The sequence below is a fragment of the Juglans regia genome, chromosome 16, assembly GCF_001411555.2.
Source record: "Juglans regia cultivar Chandler chromosome 16, Walnut 2.0, whole genome shotgun sequence".
Lineage (NCBI taxonomy): Eukaryota > Viridiplantae > Streptophyta > Magnoliopsida > Fagales > Juglandaceae > Juglans > Juglans regia.
This window is the reverse complement of record NC_049916.1, coordinates 3,829,083-3,850,304: the sequence shown is the minus strand read 5'-3', so window position 1 is coordinate 3,850,304 and position 21,222 is coordinate 3,829,083. Positions and strand designations below refer to the sequence as shown.

General features: G+C 35.2%; 2 protein-coding genes across 3 annotated transcripts; both read left to right on the top strand.

Annotated features, from left to right (window-relative positions):
- Nucleotides 1-8,490: 8,490 nt before the first annotated feature.
- Nucleotides 8,491-18,387, top strand: LOC108986399. Of its 2 annotated transcripts, XM_035686495.1 has the most exons (4): nt 8,676-8,783; nt 12,720-12,861; nt 16,894-17,178; nt 17,932-18,387. In XM_035686495.1, the coding sequence occupies exons 3-4, from the start codon at nt 16,926-16,928 to the stop codon at nt 17,964-17,966; spliced, it is 288 nt and encodes a 95-aa protein (XP_035542388.1). In that variant the 5' UTR covers nt 8,676-8,783; nt 12,720-12,861; nt 16,894-16,925; the 3' UTR covers nt 17,967-18,387. The 2 variants fall into 2 exon arrangements, with proteins under 2 accessions (XP_018814559.1, XP_035542388.1); XM_018959014.2 differs by lacking the exon at nt 12,720-12,861 and having other exon boundaries at nt 8,491-8,783.
- Nucleotides 8,533-13,967, top strand: LOC108986400 (COX assembly mitochondrial protein 2 homolog). Its single transcript, XM_018959015.2, has 4 exons — nt 8,533-8,783; nt 12,773-12,861; nt 13,414-13,518; nt 13,612-13,967. Exons 2-4 carry the CDS (start codon nt 12,817-12,819, stop codon nt 13,723-13,725), a joined length of 264 nt encoding a protein of 87 aa, XP_018814560.1. The 5' UTR covers nt 8,533-8,783; nt 12,773-12,816; the 3' UTR covers nt 13,726-13,967.
- Nucleotides 18,388-21,222: the final 2,835 nt, after the last annotated feature.

Here is a 21,222-nt window from a genome sequence, read left to right as displayed (position 1 = left end):
ATGGGTGGTCCAAAACCCTTCAGATTTGAGGCAATGTGGCTTAGGGAAGTTGAATGTTAAAAAATAATCAAGGATGAGTGGATCAAGGCTAATTCTCATAGTGACTTGCAAGGTGTTATGAAGTGTATTTCTGGCTCAGATTATAAAGGTGGAATAAATAAACTTTTGGTAAGGTGCATGTCAAGCTGCAAGAGGCTAAGAATAAACTGTCACTGGAATAAGAGAAAGATCCAACAGTTTTAAACTTTAGTGAGGTTGGTATTGTTGCTGAAGAAGTGCAGAAATGGATGGATAGAGAAGAGATAATGTAGAAACAAAGATTGAGAGCACTCTAGCTAGCTGAAGGTGACCATAATACAAAATTCTTCCATGCTAAAGCTTCCCAAAGGAAGAAAAAGAATTGTATATCCAAACTGATGGATGATGGGGGCAGTTGGAAGGAAGGAGAACACTGTGATCAGTTGATTATTAACCATTTTCCTATCTTATTTACCTCTGTAGGTTCTCGAGAGCAAGAAGTCGTCCTTGATAAGATGGAGAGGAAGGTCTCTACTGACATGAATGAGGAACTTACTAAAGAATACACAGCTACTAAAGTACTCCAAGCTATGAAAGAGATGCACCCTACTAAAGCCCCTGGGCCTGATGACATGCCACCTTTATTCTACCAAAAATTCTAGCCTAAGATTGGTAGTTCTGTCACTTTTGTTGTGTTAAAAGTTTTGAATTCTTGTGTTAAAAGAGGATTGAGGCAGGGAGACCCCATTTCTCCTTACCTGTTCCTCTTATGCACTAAAGGATTGGTTAGCCTTTTGAAAGAAGTTGAGATGTCTAGATATGCTCCTGGTATCCAGATTTGTCGTGTGGCCCCCAAGCTTAATCATCTGCTATTTGCATATGATAGTTTGATTTTATGTACTACAGATGTGGCTACGAAATACTAAACTTCAAACTTTGCCAAGACAGTATGAAGTGGCTACAGGACAACAGTTGAACAAGAAGAAACCATTAATGGTTTTCAGTGCAAATCTAGACATGGAGAAGAGGCAGACTATTATGAACCTGTGGAGCTCATCCCAACCGCAACAATATAAAAAATATTTAGGGGTGCCCCCATTGATAGGCAGGTCTAAAACCACTGCTTTTGCTGATATCAAACATAGAGTTTGGCTAAAATTGCAAAGGTGGAAATGTAATATATTTTCTCAAAGAGGAAGGGAGATCCTTCTCAAGGCTATTGCCAAATGTTGCTTTGGCAATTCCATCTTATGCCATGAGTTGTTTCAAGCTCACAACCAAACTTTGTTCTGGGATTGAGAATATGATAGCTAGATATTGGTGGGGACAAAGAAATGAGAAAAAAAAAAGGTGCATTGGATAAGCTGGAATTGTCCCAATCAAAATCTGTTGGAAGGATGGGGTTTAAGGATCTTGAGATTTTCAATATGGCTATGCTGGCAAAACAAGTTTGGAGATTATTGCATAATAAAGAGAGCTTATTCCATAAGATGTATGCGGCTAGGTACTTTTCTGATGGAAACCTATTGGAAGCTTCTCTAGGTGGCAACCCCACCTATACTTGGAGAGGAATATGATAGGCCAAAAACTTGCTTGTGAAAGGTGGTAGATAGAATGTGGGAAATGGTAGATCAATTCACATTTTAAGAGATGCTTGGATTCCTAGAATTCGAATCTGAGGAATTGTGTCATGAAAGTAGTAACCAGAGGGAGCAGCAAGTCTGTCAACTGGAGGATCAAGTGTCTTCTTTAATTAATTCAAGTACCAACTAGTGGAATCTAGCTAAAGTGAGAGCTCTATTCAATCCAAAAATTGCAAAGGCTGTGCTAAGAATACACCCCTGTGCCTTAGGTGACATGGATAAGTAGATGTGGGAGTATGAAAAGTCAGGTAACTTCTTTGTTAAAAGTGCCTATAGATTCTTTAAAACCAATTTGGAGCACGATTGTGGTGAGCCTTCAAATGGTGCTATAATGAAGAAATTTTGGAATGCTCTTTGGAGATTGAGAATTCCTCACAAGATTAAAGTTTTTGCTTAGATAGCATGCAAGGAGAGTTTACCATTTAAGGCCAATCTGATTAATAGAAAGCTGGATATAAGTGGCCAATGTTGTTTTTGTAAACACCAGATGGAAGATCTAACCTATGCTTTGTTGTTATGCCCCCTGTTTCTGAGATATGAGTTAAAAAATTTGATGTTTTACAACATGATTTCCATTTCAGTTCCTTTATTTCAACTGCAATGGAAATATTTTTAAATGGTTCAATTGATGAGTTAACTGATTTCTTCTTAATGGCTTGGGGCTTTTGGTTCAGAAGGAATAAGATGGTCCACGACCAGATTTCTTTACCACCATAGCAAGCTATTGGATTTGCTTTATCAAAGAAGTTGAAGACAGATAATGCATTGCATCAGAAGGGACTTGCTATTACTAAGCATCTGCAGTATAGGTGGTCACCACATTCTTAAAATTGTTTTAAACTCAATATTAATGGGGCCCTCTTTTTTGAGTTGAATAAAGCTGGTTTGGGTGCTATCTTAAGGGATCATGTAGGATATCATGCGAGCCATGAAATGCATTGTCTTGTAAGCTACTTTTATTATGAGGAATCTCTAACACATTACAAACTCAACATAGTAGTATAACTCAAACCCTTATATTCAAACACCATCCAGAATGTTTTCGCTTAAGTTGGAGTAATTATCCTATATCTAGAGGGTCATATGTAAAATTAATCATGCTTTCTTTATCTTCAACTAGGTTCAAAGGAAACTGTCTGGTTTCAAAAACTATATTTTATTCAATTTCATAGAGATTTCCAGCCTTATATATTTTATGTCAATCCAACCCTGACAAGCCTCGCATGTGGAACATGTGGAATTGCCATTACTGTCTCCCCTTGTCTAAAGTTTTTCCTCAAGAAGTTATATACAAAGTTGACAAGAATCTTCTTAAACAAGGATGATTTCTGCTATGCCACCACTTCTGCTTCTCTTAGGAGATAAACCACACCATTTTCCTTGGCATTCTTCACAAGCTGCATCTCCTCTTCAATCCACTGGATCAGACAAGAGACAATTTGTTTGGAGGAATTTGTTGAGCTCTAGCAGTATTGAATGAGCGTACGGAACCTGATGGCACCCGTGATGAGCTACATTGTTTGGCCCACTTCCCAACAACTTAATATAAACTTGTGGATAAAACATGCTATTCAATTGCATCCTCCATGCTATTCAAGGAATCTTCACTCGATCTCATTCAAAATATTTTTCAAAGTTATCTCTACATGGAAAAAATATATGTTAAAAATATAATCAATTGCAAGTTCTCTGTTTTCAAAGTTCTCTGTTAAAACATATAATAAAAATATGTTAAAAATATTTTTCAAAGTTTTCAAAGTTCTCTGTTGCTCACCTCCCACTGCCTAGGTGTGAAACAACACAAATTGTTGTAATGAATAACCCAAGCAAAAACTAATTTTTAGGCTATAGAACTAATAGAGATTGATTAATAGTAGGTAACGTTGCTTTATAGTCAATAGAGCCTACCTTTCAAGGTTGGAGCAATCTAAATCATAACCCTTTGTCATAACAAGGCCAGATCATACCAAACATGTTCACCTCTTTTTCTGTTGGATGTTTCTCATAAATGCCATTCATATTTAAACATAAACTGGCTGATATTCTTTCCTTGACAATACTCTTGCCATTTGCAACCAGACTGGTTCATGTACCATACTCCATACAGAGGACCATGACATTGAAAATGTTAGAGAACTGAGTGGGATTTCTTATTGATTACCGTGAAAGCTATTAATAGTTATTACACAGAGGACCAAGTTCTAACCATTTCACGTACAAGGCAAGAATCAGCACAGGCATTACAAAGCAAGCCTAAAATTATCATCAGGATTTGGGTTTACCCATCTGAACCATTTTAAAACGAAGGGATCCACTAGTTCTAATTCCATGCAATCAGCATAATCTGTTAAAATTGAACGCTTCTCTCTCTCTCTCTCTCTTCATATATCATTGGTGGAACCTTTTTTTTTTTTATATTAAAGCTAGAAATCCACCATTTTGATTTGGGCAATGCACACAGCACATTAAACAATCTTCATCCACTTCTTTCACCATCTTAATTTAAGCAGCAGAATAAAAAACCCAGATAGAAAAGAACTAAAATCATTCCCAAGTTGAGAATTTAAATATTAATATTATATATATACTATATATTTACCTTGGGTTTGGCCTGTTCTTGATAGAAAATTTTCCGTACTTCCTCCACTTAAACCCATCATCCATCACCTCCAGCTCCTATTGAGGTTCTAAATGCAACCCTATGACCAGGGCAATCATTTCCAAGCGAAACGAACAACCTCACAAAACCCTACTAAACTTACAACCAACATCTTTCAAGCTTTCACATTATCAAATATGCCAAGAGATTACATTAAATATATAAAACTTAACTACCTCTTTTCTGTTGTTAGGAAAAAAGCAGAAACTCTGCCGTTGCAATGGTGTTCCTTTTGTAAAGAGCTCCAGCTCTGCCTTATATTCTTGTGGTGAGTCGACAAGTTGTGTTGGGTACGAGGTAACCCTGAACAAGTCGACGACGATTTAGAGACGGTTGGATTTGGTGCGCTAAGGCTCAGAAACTGCGCCATGGTTTTGGCTTTCCACAACGTTAGAACTTAGGGAATACTCTTTGTTCAGGTTCAAATCAGCCAACCCAAACCCTAACCCGGGCAAGTTTGGGGGGTGGGATGAGACACAAAATTCTCATCTTATCTTATCTCATCTCATCATTATACATTTTTCAAATCCTCATACAAAATATAATAAACAATTCAATTTTTTCAAATCTCAATTCACATTTTTCAAATCTCAAAACAATAATAATACTAAAACACAATATTTTAAACTCTTAAACAAAATACAAAATTCTCATCTCATTCTCCAAACTTGTAACAAGTTCAAGTAATCCTTACCTGAGAAAGTGAAGATGCGACTGAGAGTGAATATGTGAGTGAGAGCGGTGGAGGCTAGAGCTGCGAGAGTCGAGATTGAGTCTAAGAGACTGAGAGAGGACAAAGTTGGAACTTGGGAGATAGAGAGAAGAATCAAAGATGGGGGATGGGAGATGAAGACCCGATTATGAGAGAGTGAAGTTCAAACAAAAATGTAACTGTTGCAAACATTGGTCTTAATATTTTTGGGTAACGACTAATTACCCCATATCGAACCGTTTTAAACGGGAAAAAAAAAAGGGAAATGGAATCATTTACCCGTTTTTGTGTTTCGGGTCAGTTAATTAGGGTCAGGTCGGATCGGATCAGCAGCACAATTTAAATGTTCCGCGCTAGTAAAAAGGACATGGACTCCATAGATACAGGCACAATCTGTCTCTCAGACTCCTGGTATAAGTAGCAATTTCTAGGTATGATAATGCTCTCTGGTCTCTAGACTCTCTCATTATTTATAAATTTCTAAAATATTTTATTGACTTAGTAATCGAAGAGTCCCTAGCCCCAAGGCCGCCCTCTCCTAGTTGCTTTCTACTTCATTTTTGAAGGCCTAATTCTAAAGACATGAGTTGCTGGAACTTGGCTCAAAAGCGTACGAAACATGATGTTAACCGTTAATCAATTCTTGAGAGCTATGTGATGTTGAAGGTCCACCCCCAAGTAGTTTTAAAAAAGTTATAAAAGTTATGACTAAATTAATTGCTAAAGATTGGCATAAAGTGGGTAAAAAACATTGAAATGGAAAAAGAAGCATACTCTTGTAATAACACTTTATTGTGTGTTAGGCAACAATACTTCATCTATTGGGAATGAGCACCACTCGTATTAAGTACATTTTCGATAAGTTGGGTTGTCTATATTTGATTATATAAACAAATAAAATATATTCTTAAATTAAGATTGCCTGAATTTGATGTCATAACTAAATTAAATCTATTTTTCCTCTTTCTGTTTAGATTGTTTATTGGAAAATGATAAGTTTACAATGTCTACAACTAATTTACTATACTTAAAAAGAATGGTAGTTAAATAAAATTGAAACTATCCTTTAATGAAGTGTCACAATTATATTGGTTTGATTTAAAATGAATTGTAAACTAATTGTAAAGTAGTTGTAAGTGTATCATTATCCTTGTTTATTGATAGATTCTAGGGGTGTAAATTCAATCGGGAAACCGGAAAACCGGACCAGACCGGTTGGGAAAAAAAATAAAAAATTAATTTTATATATTAAATAAAATATTTTTTATATATAAGATTTAAAATTTTATATATAATATATAATTATATATGAAATTTTTATATATAATAAATTATATATCATATATCAGTGCATTGTGGCATATAGTTATTCTATATATAGTTATTCTAATATATAACAAATACTAAATTTATAATAATACTATAGTTATTCTAATCACTATAACTAATACTAATATTTATAATAATACTATAGTCTAATACTATATTACTATTAGTACATTAATAATATACTTTAAGTCTATGTATAAATTAGTATATAAATCACTATAATAGATAATCACATATAAAATAATGATATAGTAATAATAATACTAAAATACTATACTAATACTATCACAATAATAAATTACTATACTAATGCTATCACTATAATAAATTACTAAACTAATACTATCACTATAATACTATCAATAATATAGTTATAATAAATTAAACTTACTATAACGATTAACAAATACTAATATATAGTTATTCTAATAACTATAACTATAACTAATAGTCTAATACTAATATTTATAATAATACTAGAGTCTAGTACTATATTACTATTAGTAATATACTTTAAGTCTATGTATAAATTAGTATATAAATCACTATACTAAATAATCACATATAAAATAATGATATAGTAAAACTAATACTAAATTACTATACTAATACTATCACTATAATAAATTATTATACTTATACGGTCACTATAATACTATCAATAATATAGTTATAATAAATTAAATTCACTATAACAATTAACAAATACTAATATATAGTTATTCTAATCACTATAACTAATAGTCTAATACTAATATTTGTAATAATACTAGCGTCTAATACTATATTACTATTAGTAATATACTTTAATTCTATGTATAAATTAGTATATAAATCACTATACTAAATAATAAATTATTATACTAATACTATCAATAATATAGTTATAATAAATTAAACTCACTATAACAATTAACAAATACCAATATATAGTTTAAATCACTATAACTAATACTAATATATATCTATACTAATAGTCTAATATATTATATAGATATAACTAATATTAATAGTATAATATAGACTATAGTTATAGTTATACTAATATAGTTATATTAAATCACTATAATTCTATAAAAAAATTTTGTTTAATAGGTCAAATCACTATAACAAAATGAGTAGTACTAGAGAGCAGCCACTGTACCTGTGCACACATTGCACACACTACGTGGCTGCTTCTCATCCTTTTGTTTTGTTTTTTTTTGTTTTGCAAAACGCAGACGACTTCTCATCTCTCTCCATCGTCTCTCTCATCCACTCTCTCTCTCTCATCTCGGTCTCTCTCATTGTTACTCTCTCTCTCATCAGATCTCTCTCTCTCTCTCTCATCGACTCTCTCCCATTTGCCTGTCCCCCGCCCCGCACCATGCGGGTGTTGGGGGATTTTCCCCCGCCCCGGTGCCGGGGGGCGGGGGAAAAACCCCCATCCGCCCCGCCCCCGCCTAGGCACTATATTATATTAAAAAAAATATTTTTGGGTCTCAAAATATTTTTTTAGACCCAAATTATAATATAATTTAAATAATAAATTAAAATTTATAAATATAAAAAAAATCTAAACTCATTAGAGTTAGATTTTGGATTGCTTTGGCCTCCTAGACCAATCTTTATATAGGAGGTCAAGGCAATACAATAGTTATTTTTAAGTAATGTGGGACTTAGTAGCAATCCAATGACTTGAATATAATTTTAAGTCTTTTATAAATTGTGTATATCAATATACAATATATTTATTTAATATATATAAATAATTTTTTTTTTATATGTAGAGCGGGGGCGGGGGCGGGGCGGGACCCCGCTGGGGTCATCCCGCCCCCCGCCCCCGCTAGGCCCTCTCTATGCGGGGCGGGGGACCCTGCCTCGGCATGGGCGGAGCAGGATAGCCTGCCGGCCCATGCGAGGGCAGGGCGGAAGCAGGGCGGGGCAGCGGGGGCGAGGCCCCGCTGTCTACTCATAGTGAGATGTGTGATTTGAATGATGCCACATAATGTGTACAAAATGACTGACACCGAATAATGTCTTGTCTCCATATTATTTCTAACAAAAAATATATAACGATATATATTATTATATAGTATTAAATCACTGTAAGAAACGGCAGTTACCCCCCCCCCCCCCCCCGTTTTTTACTTTCAGTTCAGAAACCCTAGATTCCCCCCCTCCAGGAACTGGGCCGCACGTAACAGCATCCTCCAGTCCCTTCGTCGGCGTCCCTCTCTTCCTCATTCTCCGCCTCTCTGCGACTCGGCTCTCTCGAGTCTCGTCTCTGTCTCTTTGCCTCAAGTTCTCTCCGCCTCTCAGTCTCTGCCCAGTGCCCTCTCGTCTCTGTCTCTCTGCCTCACTCTCTGAGTCTCTGCACAGACTGCACCTCCCCTCACTGGCCGTCGCACATACCGTGAGCTCACGGCTTCGATTCCTCTCGGTAATTTTACATTATTATTAATTTTCATTTCACTTATTTAAGTTATTTGAAATTACTTTTGAAACCTGATATGAATCATTGGGGTTTTATGATTGTGTTTGTGTTATTAGGGGTTTTGAATCCGAAATTTAGGATTTTTGTGATTGACAGATTGTGTTTGTGTTATTAGGGTTTTTGAATCCGAAATTTTCGTGATTGACAGATTGTGTTTGTGTTATTAGGGTTTTTGAATCCGAAATTTTTGTGATTGACAGATTGTGTTTGTGTTTTTGTGATTCTCAGAAAGTTCCATGACTAAAGCCTAAGAATCTATGCTTGGTTTTAAAAGATTAACTGGGTTGTTAATGGCCGAAACAAAATATGGTTCCTTTTGAAATAATCATTTATTCATGGCAACAATTGATCTTGTCTGTTCATTTTCGAAATTAGAAACTGATTAATCTAATGATTTTTCTCTGACTCCTAATTATTTAAGATTTTGAAAACTAGATGAATTGTCATCATCGAAGTTCTTATGTAATTATTTTGGTCCCAAGATTTAGGTTAACTATGGATTATACTCAATTATCTTTATAGATATAATTTATCTATATTTATCTAATTTATTTATATAGAAAATGAAATCTTTGAGGTGGATATGGTCTAATATTAAATACTTAAACTACTTGGAAGTTGGAAGCTTGATTTTTATGTAATGGGTCTCATTTATTTTTCTTATTTTGTTTTGAATGTAATTGGACTTTGTTAGGTTATACAAGTGGAAAGAATTAATGGAAATGAGAGGTAGAAAAGATGGATAAAGGAAGATATATTTCTATATATTAGGTTACCTAAATTTCTATTATATAGTTACTTAAGAAACCATCATCTTTTAGTTCCCTTTTCTTTTTTTTTTTTATCATAAAATCATTAAATTGTCCGAATACGTCTTTCCTTTTAATGACAAACTTACATTTTAAAAAAACCGAAAAACCAGACCGGACTGGACTGGAAACCGGAGGTACCGGTTTAGGAGGATAACCAGTGCGTAATCGGTTTTGAAAAATGCAAAACCGGTACATACCGGTTAGGTCCTAAATATTGTCAAAAACCGGACTGGACCGGTTACACCCCTAATAGATTTTGACATTTCACATCTTTTTTACGGTAGGTACCCACCTTGTCATGACCTAGCCCGACTCTATACCCAAGCCCAATACCTAATGTCCTTAAATCCAGACCAGCCCGGTTTCGGCAAAAAAAAAAAAAGAAAAGCTCTTCAAAACCACATTGTTTTGAAACAAACCGTAAAACTCACTTCCCCTGTCTTCATTGGAGCACCACACCCACCCACCACCCCTGCGACGCCTCTCTCTCTGTTCATTTTCCTCTCGTCTCTCCCTCTTTTCTCTCCTCATGCGCAGATACCCCCCAAACGTCTCTGTCTCTCGCCCGTTTTCCCTCACTTCACATTCGCCCAGCTCCTGTGCAGACACTGTGAAGCTCCGCCGCATCAAGCCCTTGTTTTCCCATCCCGACACTCTCCTTTCTCTCTCTGCACCTTCTCACACGTGGAACGTCCAGCGCTGCCACCTGTCTTTCCCGTCGCCGATTGTAGCGCTACGCCACGCCTTTAAGTCCTCCATCCATCTCTCTCTCTTTCTCACTAACTCTTTGTCGGAATTTCCTTTTCTCCGATTAGGATTTCCTTGTCGTAATTTCACTGTTACTTTCATGACATGTATGTTTCTAATAAATATACTGGCTTTAAATTTAGCAAAAGAAATAAGCACAATGAAAACATCAGTGCTTCTCTCAACAGTTTCCTTCCTAAAAGCTTGTAGCCTTTCCTTAAATTTCCTACTATGTTCAAAGTTTGCTTTCCACTTCGAAGCATTCTGTTAAATTTCCAAAAGGAATGATAAGAACAAGGATGCCAACCAAATATAAGAATGAGATTATATAAAGAAATCTCACCTCCTCCTTGAAACATTGATCAAGCTTTATCTTGAGATCCGTACATTCAACAAAGAACTTTACAATAGGATGATCTCTATGACACTTTTGGAACTCTTGGTCCTCAATAATCTGGCATAAATCAGATATAAGAATCGTAGCCATGTTTGCCATCTTCCAACTTTTAATTGAATGGTCTGCTTCCAAGGAAACATACATTATAATCGATGTTACAACATGAAAATCTATAGTTTGCAAAGCAAAAGATGGTTCACATATGTTACATTGAGAATATTTCTCACTGACAATGATGAGGGTTCCATGACAAAATTGCCTTTCCCCTTACATCTTACAACTCTATCTACCCATATCTCAAGCATTTTAATTTGACTACAAATATCATAATAGTTAATACCAAGCAAATGAAATAAACATATCCAGCTAAATCTATCCATTTCAAGTACCCACAAAAAAAAAAAAGAAGCAATTAATATAAGCCTAAAGAACTTGTGGAAAATAAATAAGGAATAAAGCTAGAAGATAGAGATGGACTCACTTCGGTGCACATCGGGTGCTTGTGCAGTGTTAAAGGAGGATGCATTTTCCTTTTTCTTTTTTGTCGGAATAAATTCAAGTGGTGGCAACTTGCAACAATAACCACCAACACTGTTTGACACTCTAAACTGAAATTCTCCCCGAATGAATAACAATGGATAAATCTGACCCTATTCCTTCATTTAGTTCCTAAGAAGATCAAAATAAGGGAATAGAAAGAAAGAAAAAGGAAAAAAACTATCATTTTTCTTCACATAAAAATTAAGAATAGAAAGAGACAAATTTATGCATGAGCAATGACAGAGAATCCGGATGTATATTAACCAAGAAGCGGAAATCTACGGCGTTCTTATAATCCCAATAAGAAAGTGCGCACACACGCACACAAATATAAGTGAGAACACACAAAAAGTTCTTCATTCTTAAAAAGAGGAGAAAGCAGGAAATAAAATTGAAGAAAAAATGAGTGGATTTTAGATTTGACAGTATGTGAATGTGTGTGAGTTAGGGTACAAGCATAAAAACAGAAGATTGGAAGAACCGAAAAAAACTTAGATGAAAAAGAAAGCAATCTATTGACCACCTTAATTTGAGGCAAAAAAAGGTATCGTGTGTTGAGTAATTAAACAAAAAAAAAATAAAATCAGATAGCAAGTGGCTAGCAATCGAAGAATAAAAAATGAAAGAAAGACCATTTAGTTGGTAGGTGCCTTCACTTAGGGATTCTTCGCTACCTGGCCGTGAACTAGATATAACAAAAGAAAGCAGTTAGCACACAGGGGGAGACAAACAGGCGGTAAAACACACCGTTTTATGTTTTTTGTCAAATACTTTGGAATGAAGGATGGTTAGTAAATAGTGAGGTTGACTTTGGGTTTGAGATTTTTTGACCGTTACTTCTTCGGAGCAGCCCTGGGTGTTACACCGTCCTTTTTCTTTTTGAAAAAAAGAAAGATAGAAAGAAGAGATGAAATTTCGGATTTTGGAAGAGCATTTGATGAGAGGCGCTGACATTTGCATCCGGTCTCAGCGAGTCTCTCGTGGATGTGATGCATGCGATAAACATGAACATGCATAAATGGGCAAACAAAAGAACATATATACAAGATTATTATTTCAATAATGGGCCAAATCGTTCTCCTTCCAAAATTCATCTCATAATTGTTGCCACTTGTTTTCAAGAAATACCCTTGAGGGTTGGGGTTGGCTTTCACTTTCTTATTGGGATTTTAAGAACATCGTAGCTTCCGCTTCTTGGTTAATATGCATCCAGATTCTCTGTCATTGCTCATGCGTAATTTTTTTTTTCTATTCTTAATTTTTATGTGAAGTAAAAGAATAGTTTTTTCCCTTTTCTTTCTTTCTTTCTATTCCCCGTCTTCTTTTGATTTTCTTAGGAACTAAATGAAGACATAGGTTCAGATTCATCCATTGTTATTCATTCAGGGACAATTTCAATTTAGAGTGTAAAACAATATTGGTGGTGGTTATGGCTGCAGGGTGCTACCACTTGAATTTATTCTGACAAAAAAGAAAAAGGAAAATGCATCCTCCTTTAACACTGCACAAGCACCCGATGTGCGCCGAAGTGAGTCCATCTCCATCTTCTAGCTCTATTCTTGATTTATTTTCAACAAGTTCTTTTGGCTTATATAAATTGCTTTTTCTTTTTTTGTGCGTACTTGAAATGGATAACTTTGGCTAGATAGGTTTATTTCATTTGCTTGGTTGTTATTATGATATATGTAGTCCTGCGATTTGTAGTCAAATTCAAATGCTTGAGATATGGGTAGATAGAGTTGTAAGGGGGAAGGCAATTTTGTCATGGAACCCTCATCTTTGTCAGTGAGAAAGACTCTCGCTGTAACATATGTGAACCATCTTTTGCTTTGCAAACTATAGATTTTCATGTTGTAATTTTGATTATTATGTCCGCTTCCCCTTGAATTACTTGAGGTGCACTTGCGGAAACTCCTTGTCGAGGGCCTGTGCACCCCCAAGATTAGTCGGAACGCTGTTCTCGGACACCTAGTGCCAATAAGGAAAAATTATTATGTCTGTTTCCTTGGAAGCGCTCCATTCAATTAAGAGTTGGAAGATGGCAAACATGGCTATGATTCTTATATCTAATTTATGTTAGATTATCGAGGAGTTTCAGAAGTGTCATATAGACCATCCTATTGGAAAGTTCTTTGGTGAATGTACGGATTTGAAGATAAAGCTTGATCGATGCTTTAGGGAGGAGGTGAGATTTCTTTATATAATCTCATTCTTATATTTGGTTTGGGTCCTAGTTCTTATCATTCCTCTGTAACAATATGTTTCGGCAATTTGACAGAAAGCTCTAAAGCGGAAAGCTAACTTTGAAGAGAGTAAGAAATTAAAGGAAAGGCTACAAGCTTTCAGGAAGGAATCTGCTGAGAAAAGCCCTGAAGAGAAGAATTTTGTGTGAAGTCTGATGGCAAAGTGAAACACAAAGTCTTCCTGATAAAAATAAGCATTTGACATGAGGCCTTCTTACCCAATCCCATAAGATTTTAATGTTTTAGGGAACATGAGACAGTTTGGCTATTGTATTTTGGTTGACATTTCTTTGCACATGATGTTTTTATGGTGCTTATTTGTTCCGCTAGATTCAAAGGCAGTATATTTATTAGGTCATTTGATTAATGATATAGGTTTTTTTTTTATTGGCACCGGTAGTCCAAGAATAAAGTCTCGACTAATCCATAGGGTTTACTGGCCCTTAGCAAAATATGGATTGTTTCTTTAAGAGTTGGAGTTTGAGAACCTTTTTCCTCTGAAATAGAATAATTGGATGTGCTTACAATTTCTGCCCTTACTGCAGAGAGGTTGGCAGTGGCTAGAAGAAGTTGTATTGATTTTTGTGTTTTGTTTGGAAGTTTTGTGTTTTGATCAATGTTTTGAATACCGTACCGGACGTCGTACCGGTCAAGGCACTGGAACGAAATATTTCGGTACCGGTACCGTTTCGGGATAGCGTTTCGGGATAACGTTTCGGAATAATCGATATATAAATAAATTATATATATAAATATATATACAAATTATATTCTAAAATAATAGTCTATATATAAATAAATTATATATAAATACATATATATATAAATTATAAATAGTCTAGTCTAAATTATGAGTTAAAAAATAAGTTTGTAGTTTGAAAAAACGAAAAAAAAAAAAAAACACAGGCTGAAATATCGGCCGGTACCGGCCGAAATATAGTCCGATATGGTTGGTACCGGCCGGTATTTTAGCCGGTACGAAAAATATATATAGTACCTGTACCGGCCGGACAGCCGAAACGAAAAATTTCGGCCGTACCGGCCAGTACGGTACGAAATTTAAAACACTGGTTTTGATAATGATTAGATGAAAAAGTTGAATAATTGAAATCGAACTGCATTTGAGTTACTTTGTTCACCCGACCCGATCTGGTTGGAATTTTCATTTCCGACCTGAAATTGTACAAGTTGGAATGCAATTCTGAGCCAAATTGCATATTAACCAAAAAATTCTGCCCCGAATTTCGTTCTGGAAAACAGATTTTCCCCGACCTAACCCGTGTCGAATACTCCCAGATTGCACCAAAAAAAAAAAAAAAAAACACGGGAAAAGTCATGAATCTAAAATTATTGATCATTCGATATATGGCTATTTCAAGTTGGGTCGGGTTTTCGGTTCAGGTTGGAGATGCTCTTTTTTATGCATATGTTTTAGTGATATTTGGAAATAAAAGTATGAGAAGTTTTGAGAAATTCTCATGTTATCTCATTACTTGAACATGCCCCTAGTTTATTGGTCAAATATATAGCCTAGTGTGCAGCAATTTGTGTGTAAAGTTGCTGCTAGATTGAGATAGCAAGTTGTGATTCTGATCATTGTATGGTTTCATTTGTATTATTGCTGATACATCTAGTAATATTTTAAGAGAGTATGGAAATGAAATGAGATTTATTGAGTTACACCCTCTTTATATTTCTCATTCAAAGAGAAAAACACATGCACACACACACACACACATTTCTATTTCCAAATAATCTATGTTTCAAGTTTCAACCCAACTTGTTATCACTAAGTTTGTTAAACACATGAGAAGTGCTACAATCACAAAAAGCTCCCACAAAAGTAAACACACAAACTGATTTGGCTTCATATAATATGTTAGATCTACTTTACAATAAAAGTAATTTTACAATCTTACTTTTGTTGGATCTCTTTGTGGCTAAAATATTTCTCTAAATACATTAGTTAGAAGTTTCGAAATTTTCAGATTTGATGCTTTGTCTCAAGTTATTAAGTGTTGTGTTGTTTTCTTTTTTGACAAGTATTAAGTGTTGTGATTTTTACATCACGTAACGTTCCCTTTTGCTCTCTGGAGGCCACTAGTCGACAGACACGTTGGGAAAAATATTGTTGCACAAATATCTAGGGCTGCAGCATGCCTTCTACTTTATAGTAGCATTATGGTATATCGACACAAGTCCCCACTTTGTAGCTTGGTAAATAACTTGAGTTAATTGAGAATACATTTGGTGTCCATAAGGAACTTGAATCTTGAAAAAACATTACAAGGGGCACAGATGATATGTACTTTCTAATAGGGAAAACTGATTACAAAGCATCCAACTGCTTGCGATGGAGTTTTTCTTTTCTTTTTTCATTTATTTGCTTTGTGTCAACCCATAGTGATTAGGGAAGAAAAGTTATGATGAGCAGCAAAATTTTTCAGGTCTCAGTTGGCACAACTGATTTTAGTTTTATCTTAACCTATGCTTATTATGAGATTGTCCCCCCACACCCGTTTATTATCCTCTATTTTTTAGGGGTATTCTCTCTCTGTGTGAGTGAGCATGGCTCTTTTCACCTGTCAAGTTGTGTTTTATTTTTTGCGTTGAATAAGCAAGAGCTTGTGCTATATCAATTTGGTTTTTTTTTTTGGCTTGACTGATGTTCAAGTTGACATGCTACATTATAATTTCACGATATAGGTTCGTATGGTAAAAGTTAATGTACTAATTAGTCTTGAAAATAATTCAAATTGGTTATTCTAGAAAAGAAAAGTGCTATATTATTTAATAAATTCCTTTAGCCTTAACCATAATTCGGACTGATGTACCATTGGCTCTGATGTGGTGTGTTGGAGAGAAACAAATCATCCATACATTTAAGTGGCAATTTCAAATTTGAACCCGAACCTTTTGATACTTAGAACAGTCTATGATTGAATTGCAGCAACATATTTTTACTGATTAAAAACGTGTTCTTTTTACTTTCAAACACTCAGGCTTTTTAGATCAGTGAGCTTTGGATGTTACTTTTTATCTGTTCCTCTTGTAGACTTGGTGTAGTCAGTCCTTTGTTGGATTATTCTAATCAAATTTATTACCTATAAACAAAACTCTATGCCAGGTATTGGCTTAAAGCCCCAAAATATGGCTGTTATTGGGCATTTATGCTGTAAGCACGTACCCATTTGTGTTTAAGTGTTAAGTTTGAGTTTATTTTGTCACTAAGATCATGTCCATTTCCCTTTCGATGGGGTTTCTCTCCCACCAATGTGTCTTGGCTTCACGTACATTTAATGGCCTCAATTTTGCAGGCTTGAGCTGCTAGGCAAAGTAGGGTATAGTCATGGGAACTGAAGAGACAAAGGACCCCTTCAAAGGGGTTGACTGGAAAGCTGTGGGTAGTGACTTGCAGAAGGATCCCAGTGCCAAACCAGTTATAAAGAAGCGGCTACCAAAAAAGATAAGACAGATTCCAGAATTCTATTTCCTCCCTCGAAGATCCCTACCATATAACATTGCCTTCTATGGGGCATTTATTGCCGGTGGAGTTGGTGCTGGGATGTTGCTGGAGGTCTGGATAAACAAGAAAGTCAAAGGTATCAACTTGACTTCAGATTCTTGTTTACTTCTGTTTCTCATCTTCTAAGTAGTGTCGGCATTTACTTTCAGCTCAATATAACTATATTTGATAAGAAGGTCAAGATTTTATTTTCTGCATTTATAGTGTTACACTAACCTATTGAGGACTAGTCAGACAAAATATGTTGCTGCGCTTGGTAGGTCATAATTGCTAAGATGAAATGTTGAGAACTAAGGAAGTGGAAGAAGAAAAGATGACAGGAAGTGTAATTCTTTGCATTGTTTTGATAGGGATCAAAGTCTGTTCTTTTGAATTGTGAAAAATAAATAGACGCGAATTCCTACTATGATGATGATGATGATGATTTACCCCTGGATTACCTACTCATGGTTCTGGTAGGTGGGGTCATGTAGCCGGGGATGGTTTTGAAGGGCCCCCCCCACCTTGGTGAGGTTCCATGTTACCAAAACAAAACAAAAAATGATAAAGATGATCTGATATATTCATAATGAGTTACACTAAACTGACATGCATGCGTAGCTATCTTACAGTTCCAAAAATTGTCTGATAAGACTTTTATTAATAGAAATCTAGGCAAAGCCCGTCATTAACTAGGGAACTTCTGGAAATATTCCTCAGATTTAATTATCTATTTTGCTAATATGGCCAATATTCTTCTCTCTTCATTGTCGGAAGTCTGATTACCCTATTCTTACATATGTGATTTTAGATGGATCTGATGGCAATGTATCTTTGCTTTCCATTGCAGAGGATGGAGGCATCATATGGGAGTTCGACAAGTAGAGCCGGAATAGCATCACAAGAGTGCCTCTGGACCATCATGTCTTTCATTTTATCTCCCTTCTTTTGAGGGCTACTTGATGACACCAAGGCTGGAAAGAGAGCTGAAAATAGTTGTAGTGCTAAAAGAGGGAGTCTTAGCATTTAAGTTGCACACATTTTGCATTCATTCTAAACTTAATCTTCTTTTTAGGCAGCTTTAAGTTCAATATTTGGAAATTTTTGACATGGATATACAGGCTGCCTTGATTGTTCTGAGGACTTGATTTATTTCGTTGTGCATCAGTGAGAGTAATTCATCTATCAGCTGTCTGCCCCTTTTTTTCTTTATTTTGTTTCCTTCTCATGGGGTAACTTGGGAACCTTTTGTATGGTATGACATTTTGCCGAGTTCTATGTCATCAAATTGAGTTACTTTGGTGAATTGATGTTTTGTAGACATTAAAACGGATACCTACATGAAAATAAATCACTTTTTCATCGTGGGCTCTACTCTTTTTCTAAAGGAAATGGACGAGACTTGCACGTCATAAAATTATATTCATAATTACTCAAATAATTATCATCTGTCACACTCTTAAGCCAAAATGAGTAATTGATCTTGTACGTGGGCGATGCCTACTTACAATATTAGTTAAATCCTTTGTTTACTAATAAATAAGAACAGTTGTAATTGATCTTCAAAATCAAATTTTCTGTTGCAAGTTAAATTAGGATATTAAAGAGTCCTCATATTTATAATAAAAAGAAAAGGTCTATTTATAAGTACGTGAAACCTACCACATCAATTAACATAAAAGGATATTTGTATTTAATTTATTTATGATTATAATGAGTCCATTATAAGTGTTGTGTTTATACACCAACTTGTAACTAGTGGAATTCTAATAAAAATAACACAAATACCCCTATTATTAGTAAAATTAAATAACAATCTCACGAATGCACCCATGAATGCTAAATTTCCATCAAAACAGAAGGCTATCAAGTGGGTTTTGACTAAATTAACATGGCTCGTTTGGATTTAGAGTGTTTCATCTCATCTCATCTCATAATTACAATTTTTTTAAATTTTCACACAAAATATAGTAAACAATTCAATATTTTCAAATCTTAATTTAACTTTTTCAAATCCCAAAATAATAATAATATTAAAAAATAATATTCTAACAATATTTTATTCAACTTTCAACTTTCATCTAAAATCATTTCAGCTCATCTCACTATCCAAACCAGCCTATATTTTTAAACAGGAAAATATTTTAGACACAAAGAGATTATATAAAAATAAATCTACAAACTGATGTGATTTGATGTGGTATGTCAAATTATAAAGTTATTTTTATTGTAAAGTAGGTCTAACATATCTCATGAAATCAAATCAGTTTATAAGTTTACTTTTGTGTAATAAATTTGTATATGTATCAGTTTTCTTTTAAAAATATCTTGAGTTAATCTCAATGTATGAACATAGAAAACTCTCGTCATACCACATTACGGTTCATCATTTAAAGGGGGAGAAGATGTAAATAAGTTTAATGATATATAATTATGAATTTGTTAAAATTCTGAAAAAACTCCTAAAATCTAAGTTTTTATTATTTATTTATTTTTATGATATTAAGAAAGGCTTCATAAAAATTAAATTTTGCACCCCAAAAGGACCATTTTGAAAACTTTGCCCCAAGTTAGATATTCAAGTTCCGCATGAATCGGCATGTAATTAGAATAAGCGTAGGATTAGGATTAGAACTAATTATTAATTGGGAGGGTAGACCGTTGGACCAAGTTTTATTGTTTTAAGGCCGCGTGCACTGATAATTTTAAGGATCTCTCTCTGACAATTTTTTCGTGGGAAAAGAGTGATCTTCGACGATGGAGAACAACAGCAGCTCGATCTCGTGCGACAAGCTCGATCGGATGGCCAACTGGGTCGGTTCCAACGTCGCGTCCGCCTTCTTCGCCTCCCTCGAGCGCTGCTCTTGTATCAACCTCAGCACCACCGACCTCGACGATGACGACGAGAACGACGACCGCCCTCTCGTGCTCTCCACCTCCAATCCCATTGAGCCCGACCCCGAGACCTCGCCCAAGCCCAAGCCAGTTGCCGCTGCGGCCTCTCCCTGATCTGATTAGCTCCCGTTTCTTTCCGTATTTATTCACAGTCCATCGGATTCTCGTCCTCCTCATAGGGTTTGGTATTTTGGTTTGTAATATTTTTCCCATAATATCGTTCGTGTAAGTACGCGTCTTGGGGGTTTCATTGCTAATTTGCTACTCTATGTAAATGGGGCTCTATATGTATAGGTTTTGGTTGGATCACTATCCGTACGCTTTTTTGTTGAAGAAGAGAATATGAATATCAATTTGGTGCAATCTGTGTGATAATTGTGCGATATGGTAATATATGAAACGCAAGTTTGATTCTATGGAATTCGTTAGAAGTTTCAACCTGTATTTGAATTTTGTTCTGCAGAATTTGTGGTACTTCTTTCTTATTAGTATTAGATGTTCATAACGGGATGTCTGCTGCCTGTCAATTGGATTGCATTGGATCTTATATTCAATCGATTTCATTTGGGCCTTGAAGGGAATTTCCTCCAGATAATTTATCTCTCTTTTTTCCTTTGCCTCCAATGCTATCTTTTCCGTTTCAGTTTGTGGATGATTTGATGTTTTATTTAATTCCAAGTAAATAGTTTTTTTGAGTATTTTCTTGCCAACTATGGTTTAATTTCCTTATTGCGTTTTTTTATTTATCTAATCACAAACAAGCTTCGTTCTTTTTGTGGGTTTCCTTACTCAGAGGTATGGAATCTACCTTTCTTAATGGTTTATCTTCTCAAAAAATGGAATCTTTTGTCACTCGCAGAAAATGCTACATGCTTCAGATGGCAGGCTTAGAATCTTTTGGTGTTCCTCTATTTGGCAATGGGACATTAGCAATCCTAGGACTTTTGAGTTGATGTTAGTCCACTTATCTATTTTGTCCAATAAATGCTTATTTTTTACTCTTATAGATGATGTAAACTTTTAGGTCTCTTTAACAATGTATGATTTTCTATCTTCCTTCGTCATTGCTGAATACTAACGCTGCTGAAATCAGTTAGAGAAGGGGAAGCTGTATACGCAATTTTACTATCAGTGCATTTGATTTAGCATTAACTAACATCTATTGGATCTGCTCGACTCTGTAGCTAATGGAAATGGGATTCATCTACAGAACCTGTACCCCCGTGCATTTAATTTCCCTTATTAC

What these genes read in the sequence shown, in the direction of transcription:
- LOC108986400 (XM_018959015.2), top strand. Translation starts at nt 12,817, where the DNA reads ATGCATCCTCCTTTAACACTGCACAAGCACCCGATGTGCGCCGAA. An exon ending in AGCACCCGATGTGCGCCGAA is followed by an intron (nt 12,862 to 13,413) that starts GTGAGTCCATCT and finishes AATTTATGTTAG; the next exon opens with ATTATCGAGGAGTTTCAGAA. An exon ending in ATCGATGCTTTAGGGAGGAG is followed by an intron (nt 13,519 to 13,611) that starts GTGAGATTTCTT and finishes GCAATTTGACAG; the next exon opens with AAAGCTCTAAAGCGGAAAGC.
- LOC108986399 (XM_018959014.2), top strand. Translation starts at nt 16,926, where the DNA reads ATGGGAACTGAAGAGACAAAGGACCCCTTCAAAGGGGTTGACTGGAAA. An exon ending in GATAAACAAGAAAGTCAAAG is followed by an intron (nt 17,179 to 17,931) that starts GTATCAACTTGA and finishes TTTCCATTGCAG; the next exon opens with AGGATGGAGGCATCATATGG.